Source organism: Strix aluco, chromosome 7 (genome assembly GCF_031877795.1).
Source record: "Strix aluco isolate bStrAlu1 chromosome 7, bStrAlu1.hap1, whole genome shotgun sequence".
Lineage (NCBI taxonomy): Eukaryota > Metazoa > Chordata > Aves > Strigiformes > Strigidae > Strix > Strix aluco.
This window is the reverse complement of record NC_133937.1, coordinates 40140821-40160262: the sequence shown is the minus strand read 5'-3', so window position 1 is coordinate 40160262 and position 19442 is coordinate 40140821. Positions and strand designations below refer to the sequence as shown.

At 42.8% G+C, this 19442-nt stretch overlaps 1 protein-coding gene across 2 annotated transcripts in view; it reads right to left on the bottom strand.

Moving 5' to 3' along the window:
- Positions 1 to 1776: 1776 nt before the first annotated feature.
- MGMT (O-6-methylguanine-DNA methyltransferase) overlaps positions 1777 to 19442 on the bottom strand; it is a 172006-nt gene continuing 154340 nt past the window's right edge. Inside the window, exons 6-8 of one of the 2 annotated variants that reach the window (XR_012624053.1) lie at positions 9822 to 9961; positions 3106 to 3335; positions 1777 to 1794 (exon numbers count right to left, since the gene is read on the bottom strand). Coding sequence is in view for 1 of the 2 variants with exons in the window: in XM_074831546.1 (XP_074687647.1) it covers positions 3204 to 3335; positions 9822 to 9961 (272 nt within the window). In the remaining variant the exon portion in view is untranslated. Of the gene's footprint in view, positions 1795 to 2105; positions 3336 to 9821; positions 9962 to 19442 lie in introns of those variants that run through there. The other variant, XM_074831546.1, reaches the window with a different exon arrangement.

The following is a 19442-nucleotide window of genomic DNA, read 5'->3' as shown; positions in this document are numbered from 1 at the left end:
AAATTTGGCACAACATTGGGAAAGATGATTAAATGTAACAATCTGTGATATCTCTAAAAGAAATAATGATCTGTGATGTTAACAGAAGTTTAAAATCACTGCTTCTTGCCTATAGCTTAATATTGTTTGGAAAGTGGTGGTACTGTCCTAGCAACTATGTCACTGTTCCTTATTCACTGATACAGCAAATATCAAGTACTGCCAAAAAACTGCCTGGTGCTTGAGAACTGCTCCGAAAAATTAAATGGAAACTTCACAGGCTGAATCTTTCTCGCCCTGATCAGATGACTAATTCCTCTAATTCCAAACGAATCGGTTGCATGAGAGAAGAAAATTTGGGAGCATTTCTAAAAATGTCCCTACCACTACAATGAATCAGTTTTCTGTTTAAGATGCTTCCCGTATGAGCTCATTACGTCGCAAACTCGGCTTGCATGAAAGTGATCTGTAAGGATCCTTGAGCCTGGGGCCCTTTTCCATTTGGTATTGATACATCGGATGTAATCTGCATTTTTCATTCTGGTGTAAAACAGTACAACCAGTGTAGCTGCAATTCTGCTGTAAATCTGACGCAGGAAATACAACATAGTGCTTCAAAAATATTTCTATTGGCCTTAGACCGGCTGCAGAGGCTGTTTTGTATGGAAAAAAAAAAAAAAAAAAAAAGGAGGGGGGGGTGGAGGATGACCCACTGCAAAATTCAGTTTCTTCCATGGTCAAGGACATCTATTTCATTATAAATGTAGTTCCGCCAAAACAAATATTATTTTTGAATCTTTCATTATCTTAGTCTCTGGAAATGGGCTAAAGCAGCATGTGTTGGTATTAGCTGCCGCAGAGCCAGCTGTCGTGCCTGGCTGCACAGTGTCTCAATGTCAGCGGTTCAAAGCGTGGCGAGGCTCGGTGCGGGAAACTCGATAGGTCAGAGGAACCCAATTCCAGGCAAAAAGCACATAGCTGTCTTGTGTGCGCGCTTTTTGTCTTCCCCCCCCCCCCCTTTTTCACATAGACAGAGCGAGAGACTTGGACGCCTGCGTTTTGACATCTTTTCTTCAGCTCCGTGTTTCCACAAACTCCGCTGTGACCTCCACCCCAGAGAGGCTTTGGCTGCAGGATCCCTGGGCCGGGGGGACCCGTGGGGGCAGAGAGCAGCGCCGGGGCCAGACCCCAGCCCTAACCCTGCCCTTCCTTGCCATTATTTTACTTTTTTTACTTTTTTTTTTTTTTTTTGGTGTTAATGATTATTTTTGCCAATTTGCCAATGCGACAGCCGCTCCCGCTCCCGGTGGGGGACAGCAGCCCCAGCATCCCACCACCCTGGTTGGTGTGGGGGGGGATGGCACCCCCATGTTCCCCCAAAACTGCCCCGGAACGGGGTGTGGGGGGGTGGGGGACCCGGGCCCGGCCGCCGCCCCTTCCCTGCGCCAGGGCGCCCTCTGTCGGGCAGCGCTGCCCATCCTGCCTGTCCCTGTCCTTCCTTGCCTGCCTTTGCCCTATACTGCCTGTCCCTGCCTGTCCTTGCCCTATTCGGCCTGTCCCTGACTGCCCTTGCCCATCCCGCCTGTCTGCTTGTCCGTGCCCATCCCTGCCCGCCCTTGCCCATCCCTGCCTGTCCCTACCTGTCCCTGCCCAGCCTGTCCCCCCCTGCCCTCCCCACCCCGCTCCCGTACAAACTCTGAGCCAGAACCTGATTTTGCTCAGTAAGTTGGGTACCTTAGAAAGGTGCCACCTGTCTCGAAAGCCAGCACCGAGAGTCTGCAAAAATAAAGGTACATCCTCGAAAAAAGCAAATACCTTAAGAAAAACAGCAAGGGATGTAAATGTGAGAAAGGTTAAAGTTTACGTTTGCTACCCTGTTCTTTTGTTGGTAGCATGTATTATAAAAAAAAAAATAAAAATACACCCAAACTGTACATATTATAAGGCTATATTTTTATCTCAGGGTTCTGGTGACACGTACAAACCACTTGAGCTTTGCTTTCGTGGTTTATATTGCCACCAGAAACCCTTGATAAAAATACAGCTTTATATTGTACAGTTGGGTATAGTTTATTTTCTCCATATATCATATACTGTGTTTTATTTATAAACATACACAAAGACACTTGTACATGCAAAGCAGTTTTTTTATTGAAGTAATTCTGAGGTATCAATAATACTATATTAACTAACACATTCTAACACAATAATTTCTTGGTTAGCAATGGCCTTTCTAAAGAGACATCTATGAAAATATGATAAAACACATAAAAAAATCAGTATTTCCATGTTACAATTTACGATTCCCACACTGAAAATTTCAGCTTCTGGTGGCTCGTACTTGCAGAGAACCCTGCTTAAACCACCTCAAAATGTAGCTTTAACATCTCTTGAATACCTGAATCCTTTCTACAGTGAGGCTACGGGAAATAAAGCTTTGCATAGCAGAGAAATGCAAAAATCTAAAGGAAAAAAAATCAAATGGAAACAGGAAATGTGCTGCTGATAAAGATGCAACTATGATGAGCTTTTCAATATTTTGCCCAAGTTGCGCTCAGCAAACTGCTTATTTAAAACATACTTTTCACACAATTTGTCAGCAGCTTCTCTTCAACTGCTTTTTCCACCAGTCACAAAGGCAAAAATTTTTATTCCCATCTCTTGCGATCTGAAAAGAAAAGCCGGGAACAAGCGATTCAACAGCCGCTTGCTTCTGAATGCATCTCAATGTGCTCCCGTTTACGTAAAACACCGTTTCCAGCCCCAAAGAGGTGAGGGGAGTCCTGGGCAGGAGGCTGGCAGGGACGAGTGTGCCAGGCTGGGCAGGAGCAGGCAGCGGCTTCCTCGGGGGGAGGCTTGCACCTCACATTTGCCACGTCCCTCCCACTCCCTTATCTGTGCTTTAATGGACATTAAAAATAGAACAAAACAGGACTGGAGATGGGAACAAAAATCCATGCACAACAGGCCTGGCCCGCTGTAGTCATTCTGCTGTAAAATGTAAAAACAAGAAAGGGCAGACGAGCTGCATCCCTCAGGACACATCCCGCTTTTTTAATATAGTGGTGCCACCACACATTTCACTTTGGATGTTGCATTATATTTATATGTCACTCAAATATTTACCATTTTTCTGAATTCTGCTGGGTGCTCTGAGAGCTTGTTATAAGCCAAGTATCCGCGGTTGTATGTCTTGGCTGGTTAGCAGCCGTGGCTGAGCTGCATCAATATGCTAACTTCTCTTTCTGGAGCTTCTCGTGTGACAAAAGCCACTCTTTCATGAGGTTTCCTCCTCCGTAGTTGCCCATCTGCCCGCTGCTGCAAATCACCCTGTGGCATGGTATTATGATCGGGATCTGCAAAACACACAAAAAGAAGGAAAGGAGCAAAGGCTGAGGTTGGGGGAGATGCCCCTAAATCCACCGCGAAACCAGAAGTTGTCTGCAGGGAGAGGGAGGGAAGGATCTGGGACAAGGAGGAGGCGCTGGGCCAGGCTGTTCGGGCTGAGCTGGTCACAGGTGCTGAAAACCAACCCAGTTCTTAAGGAAAAATAAGTATCAGGAGAAATTTGAATACATAAAAATGATGGAAAGTCTTAAAAAGGGTAAACACGATCTATTAAATCCCATATATAAAATCTCTGCGAGAAGCTGATTTTCCTGCCCCAGCTCCCTCCAGCAGCCCGGGGAGGGGGGTGGCGAAGCCTCGCAGACCCCCAACGCACATGAGGGTAGCGAGGAGGTACAGGACGACTATTAATCACCATCCCGGGATTAGAAGAGGACGTATTTCTGGAAAAAAACAGACCACTGAGCAGATCACTTCCAGGAGGAGCTGCTCCCCCAGCAGATCTCCTCCGCTCGCTATAGCACCTCCACGTGCACTGCTGAAAAATTCTATATAAGAACAAGGCGCTATTTATTATTTAACAGCAAGTCAATCCCAAATGGGTTGTGAATTTTTAAAACCTACAACAGGAGAGATTTAATTCACACCTAACCAATTTAAGAACTTTTTTCCTCATGCCTTCTACTTTGTATCATTTATAGCCAAATGTCACGGATTCTGAAAAATCAATGCAAGAAGTTACATAATAGACTGATAATGTAGAGAAGTACATAAACGCGTTTTTTTTTTTTTTATTATTTATTTTTTATTACAGGTGATTATCATAGTTGAAGTACACACCATAAAAAATGCAGTACATCATCTCTAATCACGCTGTATGTGTTTTGGTAACTGCATAGTAATTCGATTGCTCTGATATAGCTGTGAAAACAATAACTCACTAAAAAGTGCAGTTTTCACAAATTTGGATATTTTAAGTCAAAAAGTATAATATATTTATATACAGACATGCAGACAAATTACGTACTTTAAACTGACTTATTTTAATCCCATTTAATAGTTATTTCAGTACGGTTCAAGCTGTGCTCATATTTGAGTCTGGGACACACAAACCCCAACGCAGCTGAACACCTACTGGCCAGACCTTTATAAATTGGGGGGGTGGGTGTTTGGGTTCTTTTGGGTTTTTTAAAGTAATTTTAATGGTTGAAGTTTAAAATCTCAATCTTGGCCCACAGGCTATCGCATTAAATGGGAATACACATAGGTGCTTACTGTTAATCAAGGTTTAATAAAAAATGCTTATAATAGCTGCTTTATTTGGAGCTGGCAATGCCACAAGTGAATTACGCATCCATGACAACTCCAGCGAGCACCAATAAAATCTTTACTCTACACCGTGCCATCCCGCGCTTGGTTTATGACTTCTTTAAAGAAGTTGTTTTTTTGCAAGTGGTTTTTCTGGTTTGGGATTTCTCCGTCTTTACAATCCACGTGCACAAGTTACTGCAGGCAGATTTTCTTGAGTGACAAAGCTGTAACAAGCCATAATAATACACTATAAAAAATCTCCAAGGTTAATTTGCAATTCTTTAAAAATATATACAATAAATCAGCATATTTTGATGGTAAGGCTATAAATCTTGCTAAGGACAGGGGCCAAAACCTCCTTCTGAGCCAGTTCCCTGCTGCCGCTCAGATGATGCTAAGACACTCGAACCACGGGGTCCGTGTGCTGGGGAATTCTGTCAGGGAGGGAAGTTGATGAATTCTCCTGCTAAATTGTGTAAGAAGATGGAAGGTGCGTCCAAACGGAGGAAAAAAAGGACTTTATTTTCAGGCGGTGTGAACTGGGTGGGTCTTGGGTGTCCCAGGGTCGGTGCAGGACCGGTTCACACATACAGGGATGTGTGGCTAAGCCGTTTACCATCAAGCAAGAAGAGGAGGGCATGAAATAAATGTAGCTTTTTCCATGCCTGAAATAAAGAATTTCCTACCGAGTTTGTCCTCACACACGCTAGCGCCCGTACGTCACCCTCACAGCGTCGGATGGAAAAGAAAATGCGGTACAAAGGCTGTATCAGCGCTGTAATTTAAAAATATTGAATATTGCTTCAGTTTGGCTTAATTGTGGTGACAACTTTCAGACTACTAAAATAATTAAAGCTGCTAAAATTTATTAGGGCCCTAAGGACATTTTAGAGGGAGTACTACCCTAGTCTGGAGCTTTAATGCCTCGGCTACATTTAATGTAATTTTTATCAATAACCAAGCAGCTCATAATATTATAGCTCTGCTGAAATCTTCACGCTGTGAAATCTAATTCATCTAATACATGAATCCATCACTTACACAGACCCTACCTCAAACGCTATAAAACTTCCAAACCCAGAGATTTGTCTCCAACAAAAATAACATGAAGGGGCCCTCGGATCAATAACGGAGTCCCTCTGATTCGGGCACCAGCTGAATATTTTCTCCAACTTTGCTTTTGTTCTTCTGGGTAGAGGCCCACAAGGGAAAGAGCTTGTTTTCACTCGCAGCCTCATCAATACCTAAATCCTGGTGAACAAGTGACACTGAGAAGCTGTAATCAATAGCTCCCTGTGCGTTTTTTCTTCTGGTCAAATGGTTCAGCACTACTGACAGCCCTGACACTCAGAACATGATGCTAAATCTTTATCAACAGCCATCTGGGTGACTGGCAGAACAAGACTCGGGCGGTCATTAACGCTCGTGGCAATCTGTGAATAAACTAACTCCTCGATAATGCGTTTGTTTAGCAAAAAGGTGGGGAAAAAAACTCCCTGCACAAGGTATCGATTGCCTTTGAACTGCATTTAGCAAATTCCGTCTGAGGATGGAGCGGCGCGGGGCTCCGCCGCGGCACTCCGCTCGTTAGGAGTTTTCAATCGGAGGCAACGGAAACCTGCCTGTCCCATTACAGCGCTGATGGGCTGGAGACCTCCAGAAACTGCCGAACTGTCAAAACCAGATCAGCCAGGCTGTAACAGAAACAGCTGAAATATCAAGTTAGAACATACAACAAGAGTCACACATGTAGCAAAAAATAATCCTTCCGTTTGCTCATGCCCTATTGCTTTTTCTCCCCAACAGAAACAAATCCTGCAGCGTGGCCCCACGTGGATCCTGGGTTATTGCCAGCCACCAACGGAATTAATGCACGAGCAGTTTGATGTGTCCACAACGTTTCAAAGCCATACTTCACAATCTTCTCATAAATGCACGATTACGCCTTCCAATTTCTGATGCTTAAAACGTTTTGGCTGAATAATATCCTTGACTTGGGGCAGATCGATATTAGCATCAAGTTGTACATTTAGCCAGGCTTTCACCTAAACAAGAACACGGTTGGAGAGAATGTAAAACCCAACATATGCAGCGACGACTGCCGTTAACAGACCGCTGAAGATGTCTTATTTAAGGCACAGAACAGTCATTTAGGATGGCCTTGGACTAATCAGCCCAACATTCACCATTTCCCATGAGCCTCTGTGATTTCTTTTTGATCCTCCTATACTAGTCTAATGAGATTTTTAATTGAACTTTATGGGTTCCCTTTGAGGACCACAGACCTTGCAATCAATCTGAACCGCGGTAAACTATTTGAAGTTTCTCTTGCAAAAGGTGAGCCATCCCCACCATGTCCTTGGCATAAATTGAGGCAAAGATGTCGCATCTTTCAGCTGCTGCTGGCACCTATTCCACCTTCTCATAAAGTTGAAGGTCAGCGTATGAATTACGTGAGGAAAACCTCAAAGGGAAACCTGTGGAATGCGCCCTACCAAAATTAAAGACCAAGCCTGGATCTGTAGAAGGGAGAAATGTTCTGGTATTTTGAGGAAAAAGGTGAGATAACGCAATTTTATCAACACATTTGAGTAACAAAGCAATGCCAGGGTCGGGTTTGTTTCCAACACTCATTTTTACTGTTATGACTGTACTCATTAAATCATGTTTATGATTTAGTCATCATGTTTATAATTTAGTCCTTTAATCATCTCAAGGTGCAAGCATATTATGATTTTCCTATTTTGCATAGCTCCTGCAGCAATCATTAATAGAAGTATTCACTTTTACGTCGCGTTCGCAATCCAAGTATTCACTAGTGTCAGCTTCTCTCCTGCAAACAAAAATCACTAATCTGCTGCCTAACAAAACATCACATTTCTGCAGCAATTTCGAAGCAATTGCTCCTCAAAACCAGTATTTATATCCTAAAGCTCGCATGGCAGGTGTAGCGGTTGTTAACACCGCAGCTCTCTGCATTCTGCGCTGATACGTTAACGCCGCCGCAGTCCAGATGACGTGTTCAGTTTAATGAACTGTTTAGTTAGATTCAAAGCTCAATATCTCATCTGATAAACAGACTGCAAGTGTGTTTATACATGTACAAGGTTCACGGGTATCCTACGATTCTACGCAGGTAGCACACGACCACAGAAACTCACATAACGTCTAATGGGTTTAAGCTTCTAAGCTCAGTAAAGAAGTACACCCTGATATTTTAAGCTTGTATCAGATTTTCCTATGAAACAGTTCATGTAAGCAGCATAAAGCTGCGTTTTGTCAATACACTGTATTGTACTTGACAATACAAACTATTTTAATATGATGGAATGCTTTCCAATATAATATGGTGTACATTAAGATAAGGCAATACAATGCAAACCTACAGGAAACAGTTCTCAAAGAATAACAATATAGTGTTGTGCAAAAGGATATGTAATTGCCATCGCCTAGAAATGTACCCAGCTTTGCCCTCAGGCTGCAGTGGAGCAGCAGCATCCAAAGTAGCGGTAACAGCAGGTTGTGGTGTGAAAATTCCTGCTTTTTCCCCTGTGAGGAAGGATGAAAATAGTTCTGAAAATATACAGCAAAGCTACTGCAATTTTTTTTTAAATGGGGTCCTATCTTATTATTCTTATTTCCCATCCCATACTATGGCTGCAGTGTTTTCTGACCCCAGCAGAAAATTTTTAAACATATTATAGATAATAATGTATAGCTTTAGGGAAAAAAAGCTGTATTAATATACTACCACCCCAATATTTCATCATAGAAAACTGATGATAAAAAAAAAGTCGGTGCTGTAATGAGAGCCCTGCCCATTCCAAAACACGTTTTCATCACTACACACCTCCTGCAGTTAATCTGTAATTTGATGCATATTCCACATGCAAACACACGCATAGTCCTTTTGCACTTCAATGCGACCACCTATTCACTATGTTTCTTCCATTTCCCACATAAATCTTTACGTGGTCTTTCAGACCCATAAGCCATAATACGCAGGTTGAGTAGGCACAATACACAGGTTGATTTTAGGAAAGAGGTGAAATATAAAGATAATATGCGGCACTGCAAAAAACCCCTCACCTTTATTATTTCTGTATGTAAAGCCACCAGCTCTTGTGAAAACAGATTTTCTAACCCACTTTGCAACTTCATGTTGCAGTCTCATATGTACCTTATTAAAGGAAATACTGAGAGGGCTGAATGTAAAAACAACACAGGAGGTCAAAGATTACGGCAGGTATAACACTGGTGAAAAGGAGAGGAATTTGGCCATGGAAAGACACATGTTGCTCCAGGCAAGAGGTAATGAGGGAAAGTATGTTGAAGGATGGCTAAAAAGGCCACAGTGATATTAATAGAAATCAAAGTTTTTTATTTTTTTAAAGGCAAGTAGCAAGGGAGTGAACGTGTAAAGACAGATATAGGGGCGTTCTGTTCACCAGCTTTCCCTTCGCCCAGGAACCAGTTGGCTGCAGCACCAGTTCCCCACCAGTCAGTGGGATTCAGGTGAACATACATCTGGAAATCTAAACCTGGACAACTAAAAGTAAAAGATAATTCCTGGGAAGACAGACAGAGACCAAGTATTATAACATACTGCTTTTCCAAAATCCACGGGCCTAACCTAGAGCGCTACCCCCTCCAGTTGGTTCAGGCCACTCACCTCTATCTAATGGAGAAATACCATTTACAGCTGGTGTGGAGCGCATGGGGAAAATAACATATTGACAATTAGGGATTTGATTCAAACGTGTACCTACATGATTTAAAATCCCCCCTCTTTCACAGTTTCAGAAACATATCCGTGCCAGAGAGGATGGACTGCTGCTAATACAACCAAAGCTACTCATACCCTGTTGAAATAAGGCCCGTGCTGGGGGATAGATTTCCCTCACCTAAGAATATGTAAGGAAGTTTGAGAACAACAAAATGTGTAGAGGCTGATGAATTAAAAGAAGTGTTTCTCTTTCAAATCTAACGCCATAAGTGGTGGGGAATAAATCACATTAAACTGGGTTGTGCATTATTGCTGATTAAAAACACTTACTGACCTTATTACTCATGGTAGACCAGTTTTCATAGCAGATAAATTTAATCTAATGACATTTAGCCTGAAAAGCTCTCTAAATCCACCATCTTCCATCAACTTTATTTCAAAGTTGACGTGAACTTACAGGGTTGCTCCTCATCGCTCCTCCCACTGCTCTCGCCGCTCTGCTGTTGCCTGAGAGGTCTGCTAATTGCTTGTAGGAAACGGCCTCTCCAAACTTCACGTCCCTCAACAGGGTCCACAGCACTTGTTTGGTGAAGGAATCTGCAACGAAGATGAAGAAGCAAGCACTGTTTGCCTGCGTGGCTGGAAAAACACTGAGTTGAAATGTTCAAAAACCCCAACGCAAAGCAGAGTCTCAATAGCAGCTTTCTAATTTAAATTTAAACAGCCCCGATGCACTGTCCTGTTATTGTATCCTATATTACTACATTTAAATACATGATTATTAGAAGGAGCGCTTCAAGTAACCGATCACTATAAAAAAGGATTTAAGGCTTTGATTTTCCTATATTTTTAATTTGCTTCAAGTACAATTATCCTGTTAACTCATACAATGTGGTTTTTCCATTAAATTGGCAGAGTATAAATTAGCATAGAGTCAAATTAAAAAGGGAAGAAATAACCAGCTCTACCTATTTTACAAAGCCCTCGCATCTCCAGCTAATTTCCAACTTCAGCTGGGACACGCGGCAGAAGAAGCCCTAGAGCCAGTGGACTCGGTATTATCCTGGCTGACTGCATTTTATAGTCGAGACCCCCAAGCTACTGCTCAGCATTGCAGACATTACAGAATGTAAGGACTAGCTGTGACCTTGAATGTACGGCACATCCTTAATGATACAGGGCTCTGGAAAAAAAAAAAAGTATATTCCATTATTTTAATTTTAATTCACCAGCAAATTGCTTCTAAGTGTTCCAACTACTGAAATAATGAATAAGCAAATGCATTAGGGCCAGCTTTCTTCTGCATCTCAGGGTTTTACCTTCCCAACCCAGGATTATTTCACAAAAGAAAACTGATAGTCGCGTTTGGAATTTAGTTGGGTTGAACACCTATCGCTCTTCCAAGGCACTTGTAAAAGCTTTGAAGATCTAACTAGTGAATAACTTACTGAGAGGAGTGAGCTGGCGAATAAAAAAAAAAAAAAAAAAAGAAAAAAGGAAAAAAAAAAAGAAAAAGGAAAAGAGACCCCTTTCCCCAGTTGAGAGCTTCAGTCTCCCGCTTTGGCAAAGAAACAAACTGATGAAAAACATTTTCTGTCTTTAGTTTTCAAAAAAAGACATTGATTACGTTACATAGGAACATAGCAAAATGTGATTTTGCTCTTAAAGGAAACCCATACACCGTTATGTGTGTGTTAAATAATAAAAATCACTTCTTAACTGAAGGGAATGATAATCACTTCATTGAAAAAATCTGTTTAGTCTTTATTATAACATTAAGCAAATTAAACATCAGCATAATCCAGGTGATACGAGAAAAGGGTCATCAAAGAAATTAACTTTGTTGTTCATTAATTTACATGGATTAGTAGAGGGCAAAGAGATAGCAAATCTGCTCTAGTTTTTTATGATATAATTTCAAACTGTACACCATTTGTGGCAGTAGGGTGACTTTGGGGTTAATCAGACTGATTTGTCCTTTTAATTGCTTTCTATTCAAAGAAAATTCATTAGATAATGTTCTCTTCAAAATTCATGAATCAATTTAACTGAAGAAACCACATTAACAGCTTTGGGTTCATTAGCACAAGCAGTTGTGTTACTAGCTGATTGCTAGGAGGGTTTCCTTAGGCAAACAGATTTTGTTTACTGTGATTTCTTCAGAAAGGTTTATTTCAAAACAAATTGTTACTTATTATTTTTTTAACCTTCTTTTTAAGCCGGCAAGATTAGTGTTAACCTCGCCTACTCAGGGGTCTCGGGGAATTATTGCCTGATGTCATCTTTTAAATCAATGAAACACAGTGACTGCACGTCGCCAGGGCCTGGGTCCAAAAAAATCCCCTTTTTTGTCCTCATTTTTGGCAGGGGAGGCGGTGCGCTGGGACGTGACGGACCTGTAACTTTCTGAAACCCATAGGAATAAGGGGAGAAGCGGGTGCGGAGTGTGCTGGAGCACCAAGCGGCCACGGAGGATGGGGCAGCTCCAGAGCCTCCCCCCAGCAGGAGCACCACGGTGCCAAGTGATGCCCAAATTATCAAGTGCCTTTTAACACGCTAACAGAGGGACAGAGATTATCCTCTTCTGACAAGCAGGGGCAGAGATTATCCTCCTTCCAGAGCCACTGTACATTTTTCATGGGAAAATATATACTGTCTCTGCACCCACATAAAACACTCGAAGTTATAGTTCAGAAGAATGAAATATTTAGCAATCATGCACATCATTTTATAAATGTATCTGAAAACTCAATTTCATCCTGTAGGGAGCAAATGCATTAATTAGTTTAAGCAGCTCTAAGAGACAGTGCCAAATACTGTTATTAAACTGTCTGCAAGTGTGAGTGCTTGTAAGCATAACCTGCCCAAATTAGATGGCTGAACTTTCACCAATTTCCAGCGTGTGCCAACATTTTATGCTGTTAAATATCATTATAAAGTGCTGTAAAATACGCACATAAAAATTAACACACACAAATTCTCTTGTTACATGAAAACACTTTGTACCTCTGCGAGCTGAGGGTGCCCACGTCACCCCGGAGTGGCGGATGCCAGCAGAGCGATGGCTGAACTGAACCCCATCGTAGGGATGGGAACTTCAGAGGTTTTCTCCTTCCTCTGCACCCATCGACAGCTCACACTGTGCCCACTCCCTCCAGGTGACCAGGCTCTGCACTGCTCTCTTGCCAAGGACCACGTGTTAGGGCCAACACAGAGCAACCAGTGCTGCTAGACGCCATTTTGCATTTAAATGACCAAAAATTTGTCAGATTTTCGATCCAAATGCACTCCTCACCAGTACCCACTGGGAGCTGGAGCTCTACTGGGTAGGACTGAAGGATGGGGAAAGGAGAGACCTGGGACCGACCTGGGTTTCCAAGTCTCCACAGCCCTGAGGATCCATTCCCACCTCCAGGTGCTGTGTCCATGGCACCCAGGGACCACAGAGGTAGTTGGGAGGGTTTCACAGACTCATAGAATGGTTTGGGTTGGAATGGACCTTTAAAGGTCATCTAGTCCAACCCCACTGCCACGGGCAGGGACACCTTCCACTAGCCCAGGTTGCCCAAAGCCCCGTCCAACCTGGCCTTGAATCCTTCCAGGGAGGGGGCAGCCACAGCTTCTCTGGGCAACCTGTGCCAGGGACTCCCCACCCTCACAGGGAAGAATTTCTGCCTTAGATCTCATCTAAATCTCCCCTCTCTCAGTTTAAAACCGTTACCCCTTGTCCTATTGCTACAGGCCCTAGTAAAAACTCTGTCTCCATCTTTCTTATAAGCCCTCTTTAAGTATCGAAAGGCTGCAAAAAGGTCTCCCTGGAGCCTTCTCTTCTCCAGGCTGAACAACTCCTGTTTAACGACAGGTGATGGGTGAATGACTTCTTGGATGTTTTCCTCCTACAGACAGCACCGTGGCATTACTCGCTGGTCAAAAACCTCCTAATTGTGCATTACTATCAGCCCTGCCAATTGCATGGTAAATTGGCAAAGCAACGCACCATCACGCCAAGAGTGGAGGTGCCAGGACTGATCTGAAATTAATATTTACAGAGAAGTTATAAGCCCCTAAAAGAGGGACTTACCCTGAACCTGCTGCTAATGCCGAAATGCTTCGGAGGTCACTATGACAGCCCACTGGCCTTTAGTTCTCCATATAAACACGTTACATCCACAGGGATAAGAGTGAAAATCAAGTTTACTTTAACAGCAGCCATCATAACTTTTAACAGTGTAACTGAAGGTGGCAATTAGTACAAAGAAGTGAAATCATTCACTACTGCCTAATAATGTGTTGCCAGAGCCTTGATTGTGTTAGTAAGGGGCTGGGCCCGAGGTGGGCAGGATGGATGCGACAGGGGGAAAAGCAGAGTCACCAGCACCAGTCCCTTCCTGATCCCCCTGCCCCTCCTTGCATAGTTCTTAGTTTTTCTGTCTGTCGTAGGATTTTTTTGGTGGGCTTTTTCGGGTGATTTTTTTTCCCCCCAAGGGTTTTCACAAATGGAAATGGTTATAAACACTCACCCCTTCTCGCCAGCTTTTTTGCAGCCTCTCTGGGATACTACATAGACAACTTAAATTTTGTTTTTACGCTTATCAGTTTTCACTGTTATTACTATTGGTAAAAAAAAAAATCAAACAAAACACTTCAAAAATACTCCAATTTGTCTACAAAACAGCAGTTCCCACAGCCGCATGAGCTTCCACCTAATCCAGAAAACTTAATCTGGCTCTTGGACCTTGGAAGAACAGATTCATATTCAAACTGAAGAACTTTTCCTGACAACAGGCAACTGTGCAAACAGTTAATGCAAGCAAGAGTGCTGGTTTTTAGCAATTTTGAACCTCCTTCACTATTAAGCAGGCTGTTAAAGCCATATTAAGCATGGCACCTAAACAGCAATCTGAATATTAACAGTCACCTCCACCCTACCCTAGGCTGAACCAGCAAGTGGTATGTGAAAGAGAAAAATGCTTCTCTAGTCTCTTAACTGTTTAACTATATTTTGCTCTTGTGATGAGGCAGATCAAGAAATGCTTTTCTTCCCTTTTACAATGGCTGCAAGTCCCCAACCATTGATACTCTATGGTAAAAAATGCAATTAAAGGATTACTGGGAATATAGATTAGACAGTATGGTGATACTGTATCCCATAAAACAGCCCAAACATCTCACTGCAACAGAAACAAAGGTTTGCTTAAAATCAGGGGTGCTGCAACCATCTTGCCAAAGTCACTGAGAAAAGACTATGTCTGCACACGTGATACTGATATATTATAGAGATGGAATGTGCCTAACTGAGAATAATAATGTTAAACTTTACCTTTATGATTGCCTAAATAGCCAAACCAAAGCAAAGACCTTGGCCATTCTGAATGACTGAGCTTTATGTATGAAGATGCAGAAATATTCTTATTATTTTAGAGCATCTATTACTGACTTTATATAATCCATCATCAACTTTATACTAAAAAATATATATTTATAGAAATGAAAGTGGCAAAAGTTCCAACAAAATCGTATTTCATTTTAACAGGTAAATAATGGAGCGATTAGGCAAGTATTTACCTGAATTCCACCTCTGGTTAGTCCAAGACCTGTGAGAGCACCTCTGTACATTATTTTGGCTATTCACAGAATCACAGAATCATTCAGGTTGGAAAAGACCCTCGGGATCATCGAGTCCAACCATCAGCCCTACTCTACAAGTTCTCCCCTACACCACATCCCCCAACATCTCATCTAAACAACCCTTAAACAATGTCAATTAGACAAAAATTCATCAGTTAAAACCATGGCAATTCCATCTACAGGACACAGATCTAAAGGAAATCTCCTGCCTCAACAGCATCAGCATAAATTTGTTTTTCTTAACATTTTTTGTCAAAAACTTCCTTGCAGAACAAAATTCACTTGCTCATCAGGACTGTTACTGAGCTGCGCATCTATTTCTCCTCCTAACGTTCATCCTCTGAGCTCATACTAGCAGTTTGCTCAAGTTTCCTACTCCTTGCCCAGCCTTGACTCCAGCTAAGGTCTCTTCCCACCCCTCCAAACCAAATGTTTGTAAGCTGTAACTGCCACATCGACCCTCTCCCACTTATAATCGCATCCGTCAGATGACTCGTGTGATAGTTTCCCACACTCTGGCCCATTTATGATTGCATTTAATGAGCTAAATTAATATTTCTACCTGAAACGTATCACCTTCATTTCATCCAGAGCTGACCCCATGGGACTGCCACGGACCTCTCCGTCGATTCCCCGCCGCGTAGGAGGTGAGTGCTCAGTGCCACCCTCCGCAGGGCAGAGCCACGGGACCCTCACGGACTGCAGCCATATCAGACTTTTTTTATGTTTTTATTGATTTACTTTATTATTTCCCACCAGCACGCCCCCAATCCATGAATCATAACAATGAAGTTGTGTTTCTAGCACATCTTGCAGTGGCACAACTAAAGGAGGGATATTCCTCGAAAACATGTTGCGTTTTTCCCCAATAGAGACAACATTCTGCATTCATTCTACATTTGTCTGTAGATAAGCTAAGGTCAGCTGCAACGCATTTTGCTCCAGAACTAGCAACCGTTCAAGTAAATGTTCAGAAATTCAAAAGCCAAACCAAGCCAGCACGTAGCACTGACAGCAGTTGGGGTTCACTGCCCACTCCACTGTAGCACCTTTGGAGAACACAAGTCCTTGCAGCAGACCCTGCAGTGCCCATCTCTGCCCCCAGCACAAGCCCTGCACCACCTCTTCTACTATTTTCTGAATGCTGCTCTGCAGATACAGTTGCATGAGTAAATTCTTAATGAAACTCAAAACATCAGTTCATAAATATCAGGCAGTCCGTATTAAAACCATTAGAGTCCACTAGAGCATTTGAGAATGTGGCTCAGGCGTTCTCTCGTGCTCTCCCACAGGTCACAATGTTCCTCTTTCTGAGCAGTGGAGAAATGTGGGCTAGGGCAGTGCTTTTATAACGCTCTTCTGTATTGCCTAAGCACGTATGAGTTTAAAATCTGTGATATAATAAAATATAAACACAACCATAATTTATAAACATATAATATAAACATATAAACAGATATATCTGCGTCACTGAAGTGAAAAATGTACCAATATGCTTTCTTTTAATATATAGAATGTTCAGGTTGGCTCGCGTTAAGTGGCTGAGCCATGTTAAAACCCAATTAATGGGAGCTGTTTCTGATCTGTAGTTTAACACAGTTTTAAACGCAGTTCCCTTCAGACTGCTGAAGGGGTTGCAGGGCCAAATTCTATCCTTAGAAGCAAGTAACTCTCCCCGGACCTCATCCAGCAGTATTTCTGCAGGTTAAACTCCCTGGAAGTCACTGGGTGTTTTACTCAAGCTGTAACTGATATTCTGACCCATTTTTTTCTGTGCAGTAGCCTTAATAGCAGTTTGCTATGCACTTGCAAGAGCAGACTTTAATTTTAGAGCTGATGGAAATGAGGAGTTTGATGCTCAGCACCAGCCCTTTACATCCCCTGTCCGTGGCACGTTGCAAACTTCCCGAGATTCCCGCTTCCAAGTTCAAACCCAAGCAAGGTTTTATGCAAACTAACGACTCCTTAAGCATTAGCAACTTCATCTAAGCTAAATATTCATACCAGACTCTGAACACCACGACATCCCCGAACAGGCTGGGGCTGGGTTTTGGAGTCTGTGGACCGGTAAGATGGAGGAAATTGCAAAGCACTTGACAACTCCCTCTTGGGCTACGGCACAGACCATGTCATTGCACAGCATCCCCTGCCAGGTGATTTGTGCAGCTGTTTGCAGCAGCGGTACAGTTAAATGAAGAAGCCACCTGATTATCCTCTGAGCTGTAGGTAATACACCAAGCTGCAATTGCTACAGGAGAGGAGAACAAATGCTTTGGATGAAGAGACAGAGAAAATATCAGTCTCTTCCCAGCCAACAAAACGTGGCAGCCAAGTCTTACATTGCAGAGGGGATGGAGGGGAGCATAAAAACAATTTATTTTTCTCTGACACCAGTTCTATGCTGATTCCTGAGAATCCGTCCCCTCTTCCTGCACTAAGATTTCCCTATCACACCTGTACTCAGAGACCTGGAGAGCCTCCTCGTTGGTGTTATCTCCTTGCAATTCCTTTTCTCCCCTGCCACTACCCCAATCGCAGTTGGACCCCACGATGCTACATCAGACTATAAGCAGAAGTGTCTTTATTTAATTACTGTCACCGTCTCCTAACGACCTGCTTGACGGGCAGTGGAGGGGAAGGGCAGGGCCCACCGCTCTCTGCTTATGCAGCAGGTCTCAGCCTCTTCTAAGTCCCCGTAGGGGGAAAATCCCGAGTTCCCTCTTGAACTTTACTCTCCTGTTTTGATCAACCAAGTCGTGTCACTGTGAATTATTGAATTAGGAAGTCCAGAGGAACAAACCCCCTCACTGCACGTGTGAATGATGCATTGCCTGGTGTGCTGGAGCCCAGCACTCACCCCTGCCCCTCGGGGTGTCACCCTCATCCCCCCCAACCCAAATTAAAGATGTAAACCTCCCGCCATTAGGAAGCCAACCACACAAGGGCAATGTTGGATGAAAAAGACAAAAAAAATGTTTAATAAGTAGTTTCTCCGAGAGGTTTTTGTCCTCCAAACCATTTCAGCGCACATGGGGAGGCAACACCCCCCCACACCATTGCCTTCTCTACCCGCACCAAAGCTGCCCGATCCCAGCACTGCTGCTGGAAACCCAACAACTCCACATTTTTCACGTGCACAAATATTCCAATCAACATCCAAGCTGTAAAAAAAACCCTCCAGCCTCCCTTTTCCACATTTCAGTCACTGAGCAGATTTAAGTAAACGGGTACCGTGAAGAGTTAAGGCTGTATCTGCTCATTTAAGACATCCAGAAAGCCTAGTCAGGCTCAGCATTACTTCACTCTCATGAATATAAATGCTCTGACAATCTTGGTCTCGTTCTCGGCGCACGGGAACACAATCTCATACCTCATCTTGCTGGGACGTATTGCAGTATTACCCTCCAGAAATGAGTACTCTGTCTGGCGGAGGTGCGGGCGAGTGATGGGCTCTCCCCAGGTAAGGCTCAGCTAGGCAGAGCAGGCAGAAAAACGACCCCCAGCAGCAACATTTATATTTCACGTTTGGCTCAATTATTTTAACATTGCATTTAGTTTAAAAAGGGGGGGGGGAAGCTTTAAAATGTTAAATAATTGAGGATGAAAAAGGATTTATATAGAGTTCCTAGACCAGAAATGCCTGGAAATATACATATTCAAAATGCACCAACTTCTGCTTAAAGAACTGTTACTCTGCTTATACTACAGGAACCAAAGGAATGTTTTTCCACAGTTCGTAATCGACTGGTGAACTGTTTAACCCTTGAGAAAAAGACTGAAGTTTTTTATAACCTGATGTAATGAGACTAATTACAACAGAAGAGAAACAATTGCTTTGTTTGACACTCCCTTCTCACTACATTTTCAGCTGTACCCAAATAAAAAAAAATAGGTGATTTTCTGCTTTGTAAATGTCTCTCCTGCTTCTGCGAAACACTCCAAACTTTAATAGACATGTGATAATAATATTCCTGAAATAGCCTACTCAACAGGAAGAATTGAACAAACTTGTTTCACACATTTCCCAGCTCACAGGAGCATGTGTCTCCTCCAGGGCATAACCTTGTTATCAAAACAATAAAAAGGTAGAAAATCTGATTTAAAATGACACAACTTTATCAATGCATGCAAGACAATGTTTTCAGACATTGATGTCCCTTCATCATGCCCAGATAGTAAATGACAGTAAGGGCAATGTCAAATCACACCTTTCTTTTAGTGTCTCAGAGACAACAAAAGAGCCCGCAGAACCACGCGCAGCATTTTTATCTCCTATGTTATGCTAAATATACTAATAGTCATTAAAAATGCATTAAGGCGCCATCACTGTATACATAAACATGGTCAATAACTCAAAGTCCCGGCAAGGCACGGGCTGGTACAAAACACGTTGTTACCTCCCGTCGGCCTTTCTGGGATGCGGGGAGCCGGAGAGAAACTGTGTCAGCTT